The 21,366-nt window shown below is 46.5% G+C and overlaps 1 protein-coding gene across 3 annotated transcripts in view; it reads right to left on the bottom strand.

The window, feature by feature from the left end:
* Positions 1-21,366, bottom strand: part of LOC144769658 (glucagon receptor-like) — a 641,797-nt gene that overhangs the window by 155,565 nt on the left and 464,866 nt on the right. For all 3 annotated transcript variants that reach the window (XM_078653833.1, XM_078653834.1, XM_078653832.1), the window contains exon 8: positions 13,786-13,945. In XM_078653833.1, coding sequence (XP_078509959.1) covers positions 13,786-13,945 — 160 coding nt within the window. The remainder of the gene's footprint in view (positions 1-13,785; positions 13,946-21,366) is intronic.

Below are 21,366 nucleotides of genomic sequence, written 5' to 3' on the forward strand. Positions count from 1 at the left end.
AATATTAGGATGAGACCATCAGGGTCAGGATAACATTGTGCACAACTCCACTTGCAAGTGGAATCTTCACTTTCTCCATTTTTTTCCACCTATACTTTGGACATGTATTGGAAAACAAGGGCCACCCCACAGACGGTCAATGGCTCAATACATGCCGAAAAGACTGTCTGCCCCCCTTTTCCTTCACTGGGCCCCATGTGAGTACCTTCTCTGTCTACACTTCCTTGTGGTGTGCACTTTACGCCCAGACAGTTAATCCACAAAATGTCAGGTGTCCCTCCATGTTAGGTCCTGAAGAGACCCCCTATTGATGTTGGGTCGAAACTCCATCAACACATCTAAAAACGAACCACTACCATTGTTTTAGAAGGCTGCGACTACCTACTGAGTATTTATGTTATGTTTTTGTTGTATTCTTGAAATCTATTTTATGGCACAATTTGTCACCTTTTTGTAGGTTCTATGCTCACTTGGGACACCACGCAAATGTTTTGATTAATTTGATTACGCATTGCATAACCAGCCAATATTCATAAATGTCTTGTTGTATATGGTTTCTTTTCTCTCCCAGACATCTTTGTGCCCATCAATACTGCCACTGTGCTAACTAATATCATATATTACACGCATTGTCCACAGGAACCACTGTTCCTTGTTATATATCTATACTTTGGAGGCATGCCTGGGACTTGTTGTCTCCAAAGAACCACAGTAAAGCTAGCTAGTTCCTTTCAAGGGAACATACGGAATGGCTATGCTCTCTTTGAGGGAAAAAGTAGATTCTGTGGAGTTTCTTATGTTTGGGAGAAGTCATGTTCGGATTAGGAATCCTCCCACAATGTTGCTTTTATATGAAAATTCTCTGAGAAATTGGCCAAATTGAAACCACATAATCCAGGACTTGTATTATATCAGTTTGCTAGAAAAGTAGCTATATTTTGGGTTGGAATTATTTTTTCATGGGCAAGTTATCCCTTATTCAGTGGCTTAAGAGGACCTTTTGATAAAAAGCTTCAGCAAAGCAATTTTTGGGTTCAGACATTAAGACAAGAAAAGGGAAACATTCTTTGCACATCCTTGGAGGAAGTTGTGGGGATTTGCCAGACTGGCAAGATGAATTCTCTTTCTCGAAAGGTTTTGCTTCAGAGCTCTAACCATCAATCTTGCAGGACTGAGCTCCGGGGATATTGATCTCAGGGTGGTTGGAAAGAGTTTAACTGTTTCTTTGGTTTGTGCATGGAAGCTGTAGTTTGGAGAAGGCTTCGATTGCATCAGTAACTACTGGCTTGACATGGACTGTGATCTGGTGAGTGGGATGCATTGGTCATATTGGGAGTTAGTTCCTATGTTGGCAAGCATTTTCAACAATTACAGCCGGGGGTAGTATCACTAGAGAGCCACCATTGCTGCGAGTTCCTGAAAGAAAACAACCTGGAAAACCTGTGATATCATGACATGAAAACAATGTACATAAAGGCTTTTCTTTAACCCGTCGGGCTTGGTCTAAGACTCACTCGTGAGCTTTTTTGACACACTGCTGCCTGTAGAGACCATTTCTGATAAAAACTATTGATTCCTGTATTATTACGCTATGTGACACAATTTATATAAAGTGCAGAATTTTCCAATTACTTGACCTCTTGGCTGCTTATCACAGAAAAAAGTTTTCATTTGTGGGTCTTCCAAGTGGAAGAGATACATGTGGGTGAGTTGTCTGGCTGTCCAGAGGCCCAAGTGAAGGTGGGTGTTGTAGTATAGATGGTGTGGATTGTCCCCATTTTGGTGCTTCAGGGGAGATGCGCAATGTCCAAAGTAACTAATATGTATGTGTTCTGTCACGTGTTCTCTGAGTGCTGGTTTGAAGTCAAGGGTTGGGTCATGTAGACCTCCATCTAACTCGTGTACGGTATAATAGTGATTTCCATTGATACTTGGTGTTCTGGTGGGCCACTACACTAGGTACAGTATTGATTTTCATCCACATGATCTGTAGGAGCATTTTAGAGGCACAAGTAACATTGCGTCTTTATGGGGGTTGTGTACTTTCTTGCTTAGGGTATTCGTTCCTGGCTCTTGATCTGTTGGGCCAAGACTCGTCATTTTTTACTGTGTGACCTTAAATGGCCTGCTTTCTAATAAGCTCTATGCCCTTGTCAAAATGCTCTTTTGTGTCTGAATATCTGTCCTTCTGTGTTTCTCAAAGGAGTTGTACTATCCCTTATCCCCAGTGTGCTTGTCCCTGCAGCTCAGTCTTATCTACTTTCCTACTGTCTGTTGTCTCTTCCTGTCCCAGTTCCTGACACCTATTTTTTAGTTCACTGTTGCCCCTGGTTCCTTCTATTACTGTAGTGTGAGACGTTGGCCTGGTATATGCTGTCCACTAATTAAAGTGGGCACTTTGCTCCAGTCCAAACAACCCTTATGGTGATTTAAGAGGTCAAGGATAACCTTAGAAAGCTATCCAAGTGGTAGCTGGGGAGAGCAGCCTTCAGGCTTCGTCTTGAAGGAATGTTAAGCAGCTTGTTTTACCAGAATGCAATCTTATTATATTGGTTAAATGAAAGGAGAACCAGAGAGTAGTTATAAAAATATGTATTTATTATTAGAACACACCTTAAATACCTCACAGTATCTGCTACACGCAGATGAACACAAAGCATACAATACTGTAGCACAGAAACAATTATAAGCAGCACACTAGGGGTGGGCGGAATTTGCGGAGTTGCCTTACGCAAAATTCTGCGAAACGGCAAGAAATCTCCGTGAACACGCATAATTTTGCGTGCTCGCTGGGATTTTGCTGCGCCCGTTGTAATCTATGCAGGGTCACTCTCAGGGAGTCAGGGGCAGAAGAGCATCGTGCCAGAATGAATACTGCCCTGCATATTTATCAAAGAAGATGCCACCATTTTGTGTGCAATTCCTCTACACAGCTGGAGTACTTTCTACCGGCTAATCACTCAGTAAGTGCTACCTCGTTAGGTAGATGTATAGTAGTGCTTTTTCCTACACTACAGCTGCGTAAAGGGACAGAAGAGTTGTCTCCAGAGACCATGTGTGTCTGTACCTTTGCCACCTCGCCAAATGGCGCCGAGGTCCCTTGATTGAGCTGTCCATCATAGATGAAATGTCGGGAAGACGTTGCATACCACTAGTGTGTGTGGGGTCTTTCCAAATGGACGGGGCTTCAATGCGAGTACACATGCCTCTTGTTTATAAACGGTCAGAGGCCGATCAGAGCAGCAGATGAGGAGAAAGCAGCCTCCTGGTCACAAAAACTACACGGGGACTGCGATCGAGAAACTCATGGATACAAAGACCTCCATCAAGGCTTGCAGCTAATGTTCGACTGTAGATATGTGGAGAAAGCACACCTGCCCAGCCTAGACCGATCTCACAATTATTTTGGGCTGATTAATGCGTTACTGAATTTGAGCATCAACTCGGGCACCTGCTTTATTTATATCTGTGAGTGCTTCCTTTTGAGGTTGAAATTTTGTGACAGGAGCATCGTGCCAGAATGAATCCTGCCCTGCATATTATCCAAGAAGATGCCACCGTTTTGTGCAATACCTCTATTCAACTGGAGTACTTTCTACTGGCTAATCAGTAAGTGCTACCTCTTGGGTAAATGTATAGTGATTTTCCTACACCACAGCTGCGTAAAGGGACAGAAGAGTTGTCTCCAGTGACCATGTGTCTGTAACTTTGTCACCGCACCGAATGGCGCTGAGGTCCCTTGATTGAGCTGTCCATCATAGTGGGGAAATGCCGGGAAGACGTTGCATACCGCTAGTGTGTGTGGGGAGTTTCCAAACAGATGGGGCTTCAATGGAAGTTCACATGCCTCTTGTTTATAAGGGTCAGAGGCCGATTAGAGAAGAGAAAGCATCCTCCTGGTCACCGGCACTACACAGGGATTGCGCTCGAGAAACTCATGGATGCAAAGACCTCCATCAAGGATTGCAGCTAATTTTCCAAGGTAGATATGTGGAGAAAGCACACCTGCCCAGCCTCAACCAAGCTCACGATTTTTTGGGGCTGATTAATGCATTACTGAATTTGAGCTTCAACTCGGGCTCCTGCTTAGTTTATTTATAGTCTCATCTGTAAGTGCTTCCTGGTGAGGTTTAATTACCTCATGCCCCCGAATTCCGTTCCGCTGCGGATCGCGGAAGTTTCGACATTTTCGCATTCCGCGCGGAACGCACAAATACTGAAATTTCGCACGTTCCGCAAGCGGAAAGGAATTTGCCACCCACCCTCCAGGGCGAGACCAAACCATATACTAAAATAGTGGTATAAGAACCACGACTCCAGTCAAGACAGTGTCTAGAGGATGTAGAATTGCTGGGACCCCATGGAACCACCCAAGGTGAGTAAGTAGGGACCCCACGGAGAACGGTTGCAGTGTGAGAACACAACCATGTGCTATGTACAATTCAATGGGAGAGTCGCGGTTACAGTTTTAATGTTTAAGGACCTTGCCCAGTGGATTACGAAGAAGCCCTATGGAGCACAGAAGATTGGAGAGCCACCCCACTTGTGGATACTGAAGTACCAGAGTTACCTATCCCAGGGAGGCCGGGTGCATACGGTCAAAGTAGCATCGGAAACTGCAGTTGTTCTCAATGGGAGCCTTCAAAGAAATGCCACTGCTGGAAAGAAGAAAAGTGTCCGGAGAACCCCACAGGTGGACTCTTGATGGAAGGAATCTGAAAGCAGAGGAGATAGAGTCTGGGTCACTCAGGAGTGACAGGGGGCTCAGTAGACGAATGCCCACCGATGTTGGGTGCTTCAGGTCTGAAGATGGCGACCTTGACTCTACAGCTGCAGGGAGCAGGAGATGTTGAGGACATCCAGGGGTGGGATACGAGCTGTCCCACGAAGTATTTCGAATGCTATGGGGTCGGTGTCCGGGGGAGCAACCCACGAAGAAGGTCAAAGAAGGTTACGGTCTGGCCCAGCTAGGACCAGGGGACTCACCACAGCAAGGGGAGTCAGGGTAGGCCTGAAGCAACCAGGAGAGCCCAAGCAAAGCAGTGTTGATTGATTGATTGTGGGTTTCTAAAGCGCTAGAATCGACTCCCGAAGGAGTATCTCTGTGCTGTAGACCGCTGGGGAACCCGTCCTGGCTTTCCCTGTGAGATGGTCCCTATTGGGTATCTCCAAGGTGAAACCAGGCATCCCCGGCGTATGTGGGGGGCCGTTGTGGAGATGAGGCAAGCTAATGCCCAGAGTTGCCAGGTGTGATCCCTAGTTAGAGTAGGCACCGAGGCGAGAATTATCGAGTCTGTTGACCCTGGTCCAAGACCCTGCCGCGTCAGGAATTTAACCCTGGTCCCGGGCCGTCCTCTGCTCCCGGGTCTGCCGCCTATAACCAGTGAGCCACACCACTCCATGGCCTCCGGCCTGTGGGTCCCACAAATGGACCCACAGGCCGGAGGCACAGGAGTCGCGAGGAGACCTCTAGCAGTTTCACAAAGTAACAGCTTGCAGGGCACAGAGTGTGAGGAGGCCAAAGTCCTTTGTACAAAATGTGCACAGAGGTTAGGGTTACTGATAGCCTAGTGCATTTAGTTGGGGAATACCAACAAGCACATGCATTTGCAAAAGTACTCAGTGTAAAGGGGTTTGGGTTATGGGGTCTCCATGAGGAATACTGGCCTCAAACTTGGTGAGAGGGCAGCTCAACCTTAAGGAACATAGGAACCCACCTCCTGTGTGGCTGAAGCCATCAGAGTCTGCAGGAGCTCAGGATCAGCAGACCAGCGAGTTGCATTATGGTGCCTGCGAATGCAGGGGAGTGACTCCTTCACCCCAAGGGAGATACTTCTGATGTCCTTGATGCTCCACAGGTCCTGCACGGAGCCTGTATGGTGCACGATAACAAAGTACAATTGTCCCTAAAGGAATTATTTTTACTAGCTTGATGTTTTGTAAAATTACGTCACAATCGTGAACATTACTAAACAAGTAGGAGACAGTATCTGAATTTAAACTAAATACCCCAATGTATCAAAACATTGTATTTATTTGTATTTTTATTAAAAAAGTTTTTTTCATCAATTACATACACGATCTTTGGCAACCATCACAAAGCTGAAAATTTAGATTCACATTAACAGCAATGCTGTTGTTGTATGGTGCACGGGCACAGACGATGCTTTGGACGGAGAGGGAGACAAAGTCGAGCTCAGTCGAAGTCCAAAGTGTCTAGGCGGTCAAAGGTCAGTGGTTTCTTGTTCAGAATCTTGTCCACATCGAATCTAGGGTCCTACAGCCAGGTAATCCCTTTTGTACCCACGGGAGACCGATGGACAGATTCAGGTGACCCTCCCAGGGACATTGGGGAGGATACTCCCCTGTCCTTTGTCCGGTTTCGCGCCAGAGCAAGAGCCAACAGATGGATACTTTCAGGCACTTTGGAAGTGCACCCACACAGTCCCCGTACACTAAATCCTGTCTGGGGGAGGTTACACCTTCCTGTGACAGGGTGCCTATTGTGCTGCCTTCCTCTGCTCGAGCTTGGTTCAGCAGAAGGAGGGCAGGAATATGTCTCTGGTTGGCAGCAACCATTTTGTGCTGTCCGGGTCAAGAAGGCTGGTACTACGAAGACAAAGGACCCCACGAAGCTTGCTTCTGAAAGGTGGAATCATAACTCTCACAACGGTTACCAGTGTGGAAGTATGGTTCCAAGGTGTTTGATACCAAATACAAAATAGTTTGTTGCAACCGTTTTCAAGATAGCATTTTACGTGAGCATATAATGCACCTCTACCTATATGTCTGGCTGCGTCACCGACAACACAGGAGAATGGTCTCCGAAGGCTGCAGAGGGGATCTGCTCATGCAGGGGCACCCTCTCACTCAAAACCCAGCACCCTGCCTTCAGAATTGTTAAGGCCTGCTAGAGAGGTGACTTATAGGTTTTAAGTGTAGTGACCTATAGATATAGTAAACCTATATCTAAAGTAAGTGGTGCATTCACCATCTTACACAAGCTGCAATGGCAGGCCTATAGTTCCATTTTGCATGGCCTCTCATGGGTAGCATAATACATGCTTCAGCTCATGGGAGACCTCTGGGCTACCTATGCCCTGGGTACATGTGTACCATATACTAGGGACTGACAAGTGTACCCCAGTATCCAATCTGGAGTGTACCTTAGTACATGCATGACATTTTAAGGAGAAAGCAGATAGGCTGTGGTCCTGATTAGCAGGATCCCAGTCAAACTAGTCAAGAACAGTGTAACATCAAGCAAAAAGTGGGGGTAACCATAAGAAGTAGATCCTACTTTCCTTCATGTAGGTATGGGTATCATTCTTATCAAGAGTCCCCACCTCTGAAACTCTAGGGGTGACTGGAGAAAGCAGATGTAGTGGCTGAGAGCAGCAGGTGAAGGGAGAGTAAGAGGGGTGATAGGATAGCGCAGGAGGTGTCAATGGCGTGCGGTGAGTCGGGGGAACATGGCAGGGGTGGAAGCACGGCGAGTTACATGAAGCATGTTGAGTGTGATGCAAGGTCAAAATGGGGGATCTACAGTGTGATAAGAGATTGTGCACTATATATGTGAGAGCAAGCCAGGTGAAAAAGATTGTGATAGGGGCTCTTGAACTGGAAAGGAGAGCATAGGGTGTAGTGGGAACACATTGGATATGATAGCAACATGTGGTGACACTGTGTGCTATCTGATGGGAGCAAGTGCCAACACAATGGGAACATGTGGATGTTTTGGTGGTGTTTTATTTTTTGTTGAATAATGTGCAAATGGCACAGCTCGTGAAATGCCTTGTGGTAGGAAGCTTGAATCCATTGAAACATTTCATGATGTGGAATATCTGTTTAGTGTTGAAAGAGAAAGCCAATGTGGCGTTAGAGTCTTCATGATACAGCACTATATGATGCGAGAGTGCTTTGAAAGTGTGGACGAGGAGTTTGAATTGTGCTCTTTTGTGAATAAGGAGGCAGTGGAGCTCCTTCAGGTGTGGTGTGATGTGAGTGTGGTGTGGGAGGTTGAGAGTGATTCTGACCGCCGAGTTCTGAATGGTCTGCAGTCTTCTGGTTAGTTTTTTGTTCCGGCATAGAAGGTTTTCACATAGCCTAGCTTCCTTGTTACCAGGGCGTGTGTGCCTTGGCTTGCGCGTACCCTTGCTTTCACTGTCCCCACTTTGCTTCCATGTGGTTGAGAGTGCCTTTCCACTCTGCCCATTGTAGCACCTCCCATTTAAGAGGGTAGGCTGTATCTCTGCTCTTCCTTTCATTGCATTGTACCTTTTGGCAAACACAAATTCTACAGTGCCTTCAACCCTTTTATCTGTAGTGTTATTAAGTACAATCACAACTCTATCCCAGTAAATTTTCAGGCTTGGGCAGTCCATGTCATGTGAAAGAGATCTGCACCTATCTTACTACATCCAAGGCACCTCGCCTGTGAGCTTTAGTAAAATGCCATTAATGCTTTTCGGTGCAATGTCGGTCCCATGTAGGCAGTTGTAGTGTAATTAAACATAGCATTTCTGGATATTTGCAGTGTGTTAGCCAGGATATGCTCACATTCAGTATCCCTCTGTTCTTCCAATATCTTCCTCGCACTGATCCTTTAGATAACCCAAGGTCATTTTGCTTGTTGTTGGATGGCTTTATGTAGTAACAATTTTAGTTTTACTATTTATTGTACAAAATATGTGTAGCCCCACATGTGTTTGTGCTTCCCTATAGTAGTGCTAACTACTCTATGTAGACGGAAGTGCCTGCTTGAGAACGATCCCAGCATCTTCTTGAAGTTTGCAGTAATTCCTGAATGTGCCTCCCTCCTACAGGTCTCCCATCTGAGTCATCCCTTTCTCTCCTCCATACATGTATACTCTACCAATTGCTTTTATGTCATAATGCTTCCAGTCCCTGCAGAGGAAAGCTAAGAGTTTATGGGTCTGTTTTTAAGTTCTTTGTAGACATCGGTCACAGCTGTGTTTGAGAAAAGCTAATATTCTTGGCTGGTTCTCTTGTCCTCGCCTCATCCTGGATCATATAGCTTCCAAGTCTGGAGCTCATAGTGTGCCACTGTCTTCCCTCATGCCTGTTAGGTGTTCATTCATCCATCTTGCTGCTCATTGTATTTGTGCAGCTGTTTAATAAAGATCATTATCCAATTCTACTAGTCCTGCTTCTGCTATTCATAACCTTAGCTTTACCAATGCAACCCTTCATCTTTAGGGGCCACAAGGTAGGTCTACTAGAGTTTTGTGGAGGTCCCTGGAGACATCTCTAGGGTTTCTTATTGGCAATGCTGCAAAATACCTTATTTGTGGAAATTGTGTCTCGTGCATCAACACCCTGGAGGGTACAAAATTCCAATATGGGAAAAAATATATTCTCCATGAAGAATTTACAAATTGCAATACACAAAATGTAATATACTGTGTAATATGCCCGTGCAAGAAGGCATATATAGGCAAGACAAGTCAACAAATAAAAAAACGAATCACACAACACAGGTCCCGCATTAAATGCAAAACACCTAATGCACCAATGGTCGCTCACTGTATCGAGATGGGTCACTCAGAAACAGATATAAAATGGACTGTCCTGAAACATATTGTGGGCAATAATGTGGAAAATATAATGTCAAAATGTGAAGCAAAATTCATTTTATACTTGGGAACAATGGAAAACGGCCTCAATGAGATGTCTGAACTAACGAACTATACATAAACCAAAACCCGAAAGACTGTCTAGTACAAGAGGGGAAGAACAAGGTTCATTCACAATCAGAATCTTGAGCCCCCACATGGAAGAACAACAGCAACGACATTACAAATTAAGAAAAAGCTACATCAGAAAGCCCCAGTAAATATTTGTATACACTGTAAAAACTAAGATACATTCGCAATGGATAGCACAACGAATATACAAAAGAATACAAAAAACTACAAGTTCCATCCATCAAAAGAATCACGTGACAAACGCACAAAAAAAGTCGTCATGCGCCTGATGCGGAACAAAGACGCCAAACCCGGAAGGTTACCGGTGACGAGGACGCCGAAGACAAGAAAGGCGAGGAATCCCGTACGGCGATTGAAGAACGCGGCAAAAAAGAAGAAAATATAAGGTATGAAACAAAACTAACAGTATTGGAACGCCAGAAAAACCTACAGTCGTGTAAAAATGGGAGACGCATATTTAGAATAAAACTACTGAAAAAACGTTAAGCATGTTCAAAAAACACGTGAATCGTACAGCAAGTGAGGCAAAGCCAGTAGATGCTGCTTTGAACATTTGGAAATACATAAAAACATGGGATGAAGTTTTGAAAAGATACTCCAAAGAAAATAACAGTTATTGAAGGTTTAAAAACACGTTATATCGAACAATGCATAGCGTTAAGGACAAAGACACTCATCAGTTCTTCCCCATTGCTTTACCCTTTAGAAACAAGAACGAGACAACTAGCCTACGAGCATGTTAAGAAAGATGAGAGGTAACCCACGTTCCCCTCGATACGAACACTAAAGAAGAATCGAGGGTACGTAATCTTTTGTAATTTGTTGATGAGTCCCAAAATGCTGACGATATGCCAAAGTTCCCCCAAAGGATGTTCACACAAATTAAATAAAGTTTTTTCCCACACAGGAGAGACTAGCAAAAGTACCCACCGTTAACAACAAGGCGGGTATGTATACAATTAAACACATACGATAATGACATGAATCTATGTAGTTAGGTACTTTCTCGATAAAAATACCCATTAATGAAAAAAGTCAAATTTATTATTTTTATAGATTGGAAACTTGTCCTACTACAATACAAACACAGCCCTGAAGAAGACCTTGATAAAAAAAAGAGTGCAGGTCCCACCACGACAAGGTCGAAACGCGTCGGCGATACATAATGGTCATACATGTAGAAATAAGTTTCAGATAGTGGTAAATAATATCTGGCAAACGAAAAAGATACATCTTTTGATAAAAGTACTAAGAGTTAAAATATATGATACATTGTTGTTGACCACACCTGTTAAGGACCACCTCATACAAATGTGGATATGATCATGAGACTGTGATTGCTTGACATCTTTGAAAAAAAGTAGGATTCTGTATATACAACTTTTGTGTTTCTTTAAGTGTTAAAAAATGGTGACAAAAAGTTCATGTATATAAATGTACAGTAAGAGAAGAATGTTGTAAATATTGTTAATATATTGTATGGAAAGTTAACAAGGAATATTGGTATGTGATAAATAAATCAAAAAGAAAAAATATATTTTAATATACACAGAGCCAATAAAAGGGACTTCTGTAAGAAAAATAATTGTGTAATCCATGGTGTCAGGGGCATTTGTGTTTTGTGTTGCAAAATACCTTAGCAGTAGCAGCAGTATTACCATTTTAGATTGAGCTATTTTCCCTACTATGAAAGGGGAAATTGTTTTTAGAAGTTAACACCAGTGTCCAACGCTGTCAATCTGCATCTTATATTTCCATCCACAATCCGTCTCAGCCCAATAAACATGTACACGTAAGTATGTTAATGTGGCATCCCCCTACTTTGGCCTTTTAGCCACACCTGGCCGGGTGTAGACTTGCTCAATTTCACTGCAATGCCGGGCACCCTGCCAAAGTCATCCAATGCTTCAGCTACCTACACTATTTTCACTTGTAAATAGTCTACGTCCAGATCCATGTCATTCTCAGATGTAGTGGGTTTCGGAGCCCATCTTACCCCAGCAAAGTCACTTCTTTGACGTTACTGCCAAAGGTTTCAATTGCTATAGTAAATACTAGCAGAGACAATAAGCATCCCTGCTTCGTACCCCTGCCCACTTGTTACGCAACTGTGATTTACTTCCCGTCTTACTCTAGCAATAGGATTGGTGCACAACAGGGTTTCCTAAACCTTAAACTCTTTCCTCAGTCCCATACTCTAGTCTAAACCATTGTCTACAGATAGTTTCAGTCTAATATATCGAAAGCTTTTTCAATATCAATAGATATCATCGCTGCTCGTGGGGCACTGTATGTTAATATGTCTAATATCCCTGTCCCTCTTCTGATGTTTAATGCCATGTTGTGAACTGGGATAAACCTGCACGGGTCAGGATGGATTAAGCGAGTCAGGCACGGCTCACAATCACATTTGATACCGGAGAGCGAATGGGAAAATCATCAGTGGATGCTTCCTTCCATTCCCTTCACATTCTCAGTAAAGTGTTAGGACATTTTGGACACATAAAGACAGTTTCTATCATGACTTTTAAGTATTCTGTCTTTGTATTAAATCCATTTGAATCCAGGCGTGTTATTTTTCATATTTTTTGTGATGTTTTTTCTCCCACAAACTATTTCCTTCTGTTCCGTTTCTCATACATCTCCCTTATTTTTTTATTAATTCCATTTTTGCCCTAATTTTTAAATCTATATCGATTTTGCTTTATTTTTATGTACATTTTCTTTTACTTTAAAGTCGGTGTGGACATTGTTAGTTTATTATTTCTTTCCATGCTGCCGTAATGCTGATATCTTTTGCAAGCTACATGCACACACTTTGTCCGAGGCTTGCCTTTTCCTTCAGTCTAAGCTACTGCAGATGACTAAAGGTTGCTGTTACACGTGTGAGTACCTCTCTGGACTGGACCGTGGGGCCACCACCAAACAGAATGGTTTATCATAGAGTCCAGTATCAATACCTTTACACTGCAGACACAGCTAAAAGTATAGGAAACAAAATGCACGTTTGCTGACATGAAAATGAAAGTTTTTTAAAGAAACACAAAAAGTACCAGTTGTTAAACTAAGCTACTGTAACAGCTTGAAACTGAAAAAACGATATTTAAAGCTGTCCACTGGTAAATAAAGTACCACTGTAGGTGAGTAAGCTGAATAGAGGGGTATTTAACTCTGACGATGGTGAGTAAATGTGTTCCACATTGTTCTATCTAGAGTAGAGATGATTTACAATTACTTTCTTCAATCAGCTGGTAAGATCACACCAAGTTTTTTTGGAGGTGTCTTTTTCACTTTTGCTGGATACAGTCAATATTCATGAGATAACTCTTCTGTTCTTCACTCACACTCATCACAGAAGTACACACAGTATGTTCTAGGCCCACCATACTAATACATGGCGAATGTTCAATACCCGACCCAGGAATTTCAGAGAGAGTATTGTCTACTTTCCAATAAGATCCACACAGAAGGTTCCCGAACCATCCATTCAAAATCAACCAATCAGGCGTCTGGTAAAGCGCGACTACTGCCCTGTAAGGGTCCCAAGGCACACCAAGTTCTGTTTACCCAAGCACTGCACACATGATTGTTCTCTACTCACCACAGCCACGAAGGAGTGTTATGTACTCACCTCAGCCCACAGGTAATGTTATGTACTCACCCATGTACTCACCCCAGCCCGTAGGTAATGTTATGTACTCACCCCAGCCCATAGGTAATGTTATGTACTCACCCATGTACTCACCCCAGCCCGTAGGTAATGTTATGTACTCACCCCAGCCCGTAGGTAATGTTATGTACTCACCCCAGCCCGTAGGTAATGTTATGTACTCACCCCAGCCCACAGGTAATGTTATGTACTCACCTCAGCCCATAGGTAATGTTATGTACTCACCCATGTACTCACCCCAGCCCATAGGTAATGTTATGTACTCACCCCAGCCCGTAGGTAATGTTATATACTCACCCCAGCCCGTAGGTAATGTTATGTACTCACCCCAGCCCGTAGGTAATGTTATGTACTCACCCCAGCCCACAGGTAGTGTTATGTACTCACCCCAGCCAATACACACATAGACTGCAAAGTAGCTCTTCTCGTTGAAAACCGCCAGAACCAGCAGATTGTGCAGGTAGAGCCCTTCCACCAGCAGCCAGCAGTAGTTGGCAACAGTGGCATACTGCATGAGCACCGTCGCTGCCCGACAACCGGCCGCGGCCTGCGAGAGAAAGCGGGGAGGAGGAACACAAGAAAGACAAGGTTCATCACCAGGACTCTTGCAGTAGGGAATGCACACTGACACAATCCTGTGGCCCTGGCAGTGAGCTGCTGCTGGGAGAGATGCACATGTCTGGGGTCATACAGCACAGGCACAGCACTAAAGGGGGGGAGGAAGCTCATTCTGCTGGACTGGCACTCTGGGAGGCAGATCCCACTGCTGGAGGCCTACAGCACTCATAGAATTCACTGCAGGAATTTACACTGTTGCAGTCCTACTACCCAGGCAGAGCACTGCAGCTTGGAGTCCACGCTGGTGCTGTTCTTTAGCCCTCACAGAGCACTAACAGCACTGTGAAGGAAGCTCACAGCGCTTGAGACCTGTAGGGCAATGACGGTAGCGCTTGAAGAAGCACGCACTGCTTAGGCACAGACATGGTACTTTTAGGACAAAGCTTACACTGTTGGAAACCTTTTCCACTGACAAAACATCGCTAAAGGATACTCAGACTACAGGACCAAGCAGAGGGGGTCAGCTCCAGTGAGTTACTTTTCTACACTATTTAAGCCCAGTATTAATAGAGTAGTTGTATTGCCACTGCCAATTGAGACACAGGATTTACTCTCCAGTGAGAGAGAGCTACACTTTTATTCCCAGATTTTCAATGGACCTCCGGGGCTTCACTTCAGAATTGCATTTACAGATGCCAGAATAACCCTAAACTAATGGTTGTTGGGAATTACTCGGTCAGTGGCACTCCCCTGTAGTCACACATTCGTCAAGGGGATGTGCTTGCACACGTGTCTGGCAGACAGGATGTGAGTTAGTTGTGCATGCAGGTACATCCCCTTGATGAATGTGTGGCTACAGGGAAGTGAGTCTGACCGAGTAATTCTGAACAACCCTCAGTTTAGGGATCTTATCTCATAGGAGGGGCTTATAAAGGTGAGAGCATTAGGCCTCATTATATCTGCATGGAATGAGCGTGTAGCCATGCAGCGACCAGGGTTGCTCTGATGAAGGCTGGAGACCCCTATGGGCTTTAAGAACAGTTGAAACATGTTGGCATAGAAACAAAGGTGGATGATACATTGTATCTCACCCTACATCCGAATCTGTTAAGGTTTTAATCATATCTGGGATAGCCATTAATAAAGGATAAGTCCAGGATACATATCAATAAATTTATTTTTTAAAACACCTTTTTATTAAACAAAAAGTACATTAATTACACAACTCAAAACTGACCAGAGCGCATTGAGTACTTTCAAATATATACATAGAGAACATAGACCTCCAGAGGTAGACAAATAAAGCAAAATATAAAGAATAGGTTTAAGCGTCTTCCGAATCCACACTGGCAGGGTCCACCTCAGGTGGTGTACAAATGTCCCCACGATAAGCGTTCCGGACTCCCCAGATCTTACCCCACTTGCGAGGCCGCCCCCTAGACACATACACAGACCTCTCCCGGAACATACACCAGTCGAGGTCCTCCATCCACTTCCCAACCCGAGGAGCCTGAACAGCACCCCAGAGTTGAGCATTATTACGCTTGGCAATTGCGCAAGCAAGAGTGACACAGATCTTGCCATGGCTCGAATGGTCGGAGGGCTCCCAGACATTCAGCAAACAGCGACGCGCCTCCAACTCGATCCGCACACCCCACACTTCACTCATCTTCAAGTGTATCCTCGTCCAAAAATCCCGGACCTTCTCACACTCCCACAGAATATGTAGGAACGTTCCCGGCCTTCCACACCCTCTTCGACAATCCGCAGACACAGCCAACCCCATCCTCAACAATCCAGGACCCGTGGTGTAGGAGCGGTGCAGAATCCTAAGTTGGACCAATCGAAGTCGCATTGGGACCACCACTATTCTAGGGGATGACATCGCCTCCCTCCAATCTTCCTCATCCAAAACAAATCCATCTGCGACCCACTGGTCCCTAAGCTTCACCAGGGGATCCTCAGTATGATTAATCAGTTTACTGTATGTCAATGATATGGCTCTGGTTGGCACGTGACCGTCCAGCAGTCGATCCTCAAGCGGGGAGGCCACCGGAGGTTTCTCACCATGGGGGACTACTGCACGTAAAGCATGACTAATCTGAAGGTACCGAAACCATTCAGTATCATGCAGCTGGTACTTGGCCTGCAACTCCTCAAATGTCAACATCCTATCTTTACCCCACACATCTCGCACCTGCACAATTCCAATCAAATCCCAACGGTCAAACCCTTTCGTTTTCCACTGAGTCCCCAACTTCTCTGAGATCCACAAAGGTGTAGCCAGTGTTATACGCCCCGCCCAGTTAAGGGCCCTGGTAGCCTTGTGCCTTATCTTCGTCGCCGTCAATGTAGGACCCACCAAGGGGAAACTACCACATTTCGCATATAACACTCTAGTATACTCTCCCCCAGGCACTTTGCCACGGTCCATAGCGAAGCCCGGATCCATCGACGAGCCATAGATTGCTTGATTAATAGGCGCCAACTGGGACGCCCAATAGTATTTCCTGATGTTAGGCAGACCGATACCCCCGTCGTACCAAGGCAACATCAATTTTGACAATGCAATACGCGGCCTCCCCTCCCACCAAAGGCCTCGCTGCAATGATTTAATCTCATTAAAATACGACGGGGCACCGGGTCGAAGGAATTCTGCAGAGCATATAAAAAGCGCGGGAGGGCCTTCATCTTAAAGAGGACCGCACGGCCCAACAAGGAGAGCGGGAGTGCTTTCCACCTAGCAACGTCACCACGCAATCTGGCCAACGGGGCAACAAATTCAATCTGAAGCATACCTTGGGGTCCCTCGATATCTGGATACCCAAATACCGAAAACTGACCAATTCCAGCTTCACTGGGCAATTCACTGGCACCCTAGGAGGCTCACCACTCAACACAAAGAGGACCGACTTCGCCCAATTAATTGCGAAGCCCGAGTACCTCCTGAAGATCGCAAGGATATCCATAAAAACCATTAGGGAACTGCGTGGGGAGGTCAAATACAACAGAATGTCATCAGCGTGCAACGAGATCTTATCCTCCTATTCCGAAGTCCAACGCAATCCCCTGATCGAACGGTCCCATCGTACCCAGGCCGCGAGCGGCTCCAGGGCCAGGGCGAACAAAAGTGGTGAGAGAGGGCAACCCTGTCGAGTGCCCCTCCTAAGTGAAAAGTCGCAGGATTTATGATTGTTTACGACTACGCGAGACAGTGGGGCTGAGTAGAGAAGGCGAACCCAACCGATAAATTTGTGGCCAAACCCCATCTTCTCCAGGACCGCAAAGAGATACGGCCATTCCACTCGGTCAAAAACCATAGTGGCATCCAGGGACAACAACACCGCCGGCTCACGGATGCGGGACGCACCTGCCACCACCCCATGGAGCCGACGGAGATTAAGGGCGGTGTTCCGACGCGGCATAAAACCGGACTGGTCTGGATGCACCAGCGTCGTGATGACCTTCACCAGACGGGCAGCAAGCAATTTGGCTAGCACCTTAGGCTCTACGTTCAATAGGGAGATCGGGCGATATGACGAGCAATCCAGACGCGGCTTACCCTCCTTATAAATGACCACAATATTCGCGAGGCGTTGATCATAAGGGAGCTGCCACGGTCTCTACTCTCAAGATACATGTCTTTTAAGTATGGGGCCAAGCGGTTGGCGTGTTTTTTAAACAATTCAATGGGGAGACCGTTCGGGCCAGACGCCCTACCAGAACGAACCCCTCTGATGGCCATTGCCACCTCATCATTAGTGAGGGCGGAATCCAAGAACTCCCTATGCTCAATAGATAGAACCGGCATCGGGATGTCCCGAATCATGTCGGCATTCTCCTCTTCTGTAAAGCCCCCCGCTGAAGTGTAGACCTCCTCAAAATACCGGGCAAAGTCATCCACAATCGATTGAGGATCCGATGACACCGCACCCGCAATACGCAGTTCCGGTATCAGCCGAGACCCCCAATCGCCCTTTCCCACCCAAGCTATCAACTTCCCGGCCTTGTCACCATGTTCATATATTCTACTCTGCGTATTAGCGTGTTGCGTCTTTGGTCTGTCACGTGTCAGGGTCCTGTACTCATCCCGGAGCAACCCGAGACGGTGCCCCGCCCCAGGGTCGATCCCCGAGGAGACAGCGGTTTCTAGGACCAATAGCTCCGCCTCCACTCTATCTATTTCCGCCCTGCTCTTCTTCTTCTGCCCAGATATTAGGGAGAGTACCTCCCCCATGCAACAGTTTTGTAAGCCTCCCACAGGGAGCATTTTGACGTAACCGACCCCTCATTCTCCTGAAAGTAACGATCCGTGACACGCACCAGTTCCTTCCCGACAGCAGGGTCCTTCAGACGCCATGCATTAATCGGTGCAACCCTACCAACATCACCCTGTCCCATCCGCAATCGAAGCCAAATCGGCGAGTGATCAGACACTCCCCGTGCCAAATGAGTCACCTCCTGGATAGAGGCCGCCTGAGACGCCGGCAATAGAACATGGTCTATCCTACAGAGCGAGTGGTGCGCCGCAGAGGCGTGGGTATAACCCACATCACTGGGGTGCCGAAGTCGCCACCCATCCACCATACCCGACGCGGCGATAAAATCCATCAGCCATCTGCAGGAAGGCAAAAGCACACGGGAGAGTCCTGTCTATCTCACCATCCATTACAGCGTTGAAGTCCCCGCACAGTACCAACGTTCCGACAGACAGCGTAAGAAACACTCGGCCCAAATCACGAAAAGTATCCGCCTGTAGCGCTGGGGGACATAAATAGACAGAAACGTGACAGTCCTACCCTCCCAAAGCCCCGATATTCCGACATATCGGCCTCTATTATCAGACCACGTTGACTGAATAGTGAGAGGAAAGGAGTTTTGCACCAAGATCCTTACTTCTCTAGAGCCAGAAGTAAAGCCAGCATGCACCACTAATTTGTAGCCCCCTTGGTGGAGCGCCATACAGCGTTTATCCATGAGACGGGTTTCCTTCAGTAACACCACGTCCGGCGAGTACCTTCTAATCAGCTGATTCACCATAGTGCGCTTGATCTTATCACCCAAGCCATTCACATTCCAGTAAAGGACGGAAAACCCCAAACCCAACCTAGCGGAAGCCATTCATCTCTCCAAAAAAGGACAGGATATCCATAGGCACCCATAGCGGATTCTGGTCACACAAAACAAACAAACCAACAAACAAAAGCCCCTCATTCCCCGACCCCCAACCCCCCTCCCTGCACCCCTGCATATAGCATACGCTCATCCCCAACTCGCAGTGTGCCTGTCACCCCCAACTAACTACAAGTATCTAAAAGTAGAAAAACGGTGGAGAACCTTACAACAGGTCGCCCGCCCCCACCACCCCAAACTAACCACGATCCCCCCCACCCGATAAAGTGCAAAAAGAGTCACGGATAAAAGATGGTCCAGGGGGGGGGAAAAGGACAACCCCAACCAGTCCCACGATGTCACCATTGACACCAGTTCAACTCAGACACGACGACAAGTCATTGATCTTCACCATCAGTCCGGGCCTGACCCCCAGCGTCCGGACACTCGACCCGATCCAGCCAGTCCGCGGCGACCTCAGGGTTATCGAAAAACCACGTTTTTCCACCATGTTCAATCCATAGACGAGCCGGAAACATCATCGAGTACTTCATTTCCCGGTCCCTCAACCGCCGTTTGATGGACATAAAGCTCTGCCGTTGTTTCTGTACCATCAGGGTGAAGTCCGGGAAGAACAGCAGCGATGAGTTCTCATAGGCCAGCAGGCCCGAGGACCGTGCCATTTGCAGGATGGCATCCCGGTCCCGGTAATTCAGGACCCGGGCAATGATAGGACAAGGAGGCGCCCCTGTCTTCGGACGACCTCCGGGAACTCTATGGGCCCTCTCCACCGTAAAAAAGTTACTGAGGCCCTTCGGCTTAAGATGCTGCAAGATGAGTTCCTCGACAAAGAGTTCGGAGTCATCCCCTCCGACCTCTCCGGTACTCCCAGTATGCGCACGTTATTGCGGCGCGCCTGTCCCTCGTATTCATCGAGCTTTGGGTCAAATTGAGTCCGGGCCGCCTTAAGATCTCGCACCTCCTTCTGCAGCTCCGACACATGCTCGATGAGACTCGTCGTCTTGACTTCCAAGTCTTTAACTTTCTCTGTCGTTTTAGTGAGGTCAGCTCTTATAAGACCCACTTCGATCGACACCGAGTCCAGTTTAGTGTCCATCTTACCCAAGGAAGATTGGATCCCAGTGATCGCTGCCATCAAATCTTTCAAAGTGGGATCCTCCCTGACTGAATCGCCATCTCTGCTCTCCGTCAGGGTACGCTTATTATCAATTAGGGACCCCTTGGAGATGGCATACTTGTCCATTTTGTTAGACTGGCCCTGTCTAGTGGTCTTCACTTTAGTCTGAGGCTTCTCAGAGTCTCCCCTCGACGCCATTGCCACCGCCAAATCAGGAGAAACCCACCACTGCGCAAGCGGGTCTAGGCAGTTTCCTCAGCAATTTGATCTCAGACCGGATAGGTAGACCAGGGCACTCCAAGTGTGATCTTCCCGCAATAAACCAAGTCCCGACCGGCCACTTCCGGTCCCGGAGGCCGATGTTGTCGCACTCCACTGTGGCCTGTGCCACACTCGGGGTCCCGGCTTCCACACTCGTAGGCCCCAAAGTTTCGGACGACGATAGTCTGTCGCCGAATCACCCAATCGAACCAGAATTTCACCTAGTGACTCAGGTGCTGGTCTCCCACCCGATGGTAGGGACGGGGTTCAGGATAGTGTGCCGAATGGCTGGTCAGGATGTGGCAGCCGGCGGAGCCGATGCTCAAGCGGCCATCTTGGTCGCTGGCGCGGCTCCTCCCCATCAATACACTTTTTCAGTTGTATTGGATCCCTGCATTTATCTAATGAACATTTATCTAAGAACGCCCGGGAATGGTTGAACTAATTTTGGTGGCATTCATCTACCATGGTATGAAAAATCGCTGACGATGAAACATTCCATTTAAAGTTGTGATTGAGATGATTTTTCAAAATGTTTTGAGATCCCTGTAGGAAAATACCGAAATTCAATACAAAAAAGTTTTTACCTGGAATCTGTGGTGATACTATGTTGTGACATAGAGGGTATGGCCTGCGTTTTATCCCTCTTTCTCTCCATCTGTGCATAAATTCAGCAGGGCTGACATACTTACGATTATCGCTATTGATTCACTAAGCCTGCAACCCACAGGCACTGGAAATCTGCTATTGCTGCAGCATGCCCAATTAACAGCTGACCAATTGCTTCTGTGGCTCGTGCAGCTTCTCACCCACTGCAGCCCATGGGTGGCTATCATTAGTGCAGCAGAAGCAGGAGCAGCTGGGACCACAGGTGTGAGGGGTCCAGTGCCTCCAAGTTA

Source organism: Lissotriton helveticus, chromosome 7 (assembly GCF_964261635.1).
Source record: "Lissotriton helveticus chromosome 7, aLisHel1.1, whole genome shotgun sequence".
Taxonomy (NCBI): domain Eukaryota; kingdom Metazoa; phylum Chordata; class Amphibia; order Caudata; family Salamandridae; genus Lissotriton; species Lissotriton helveticus.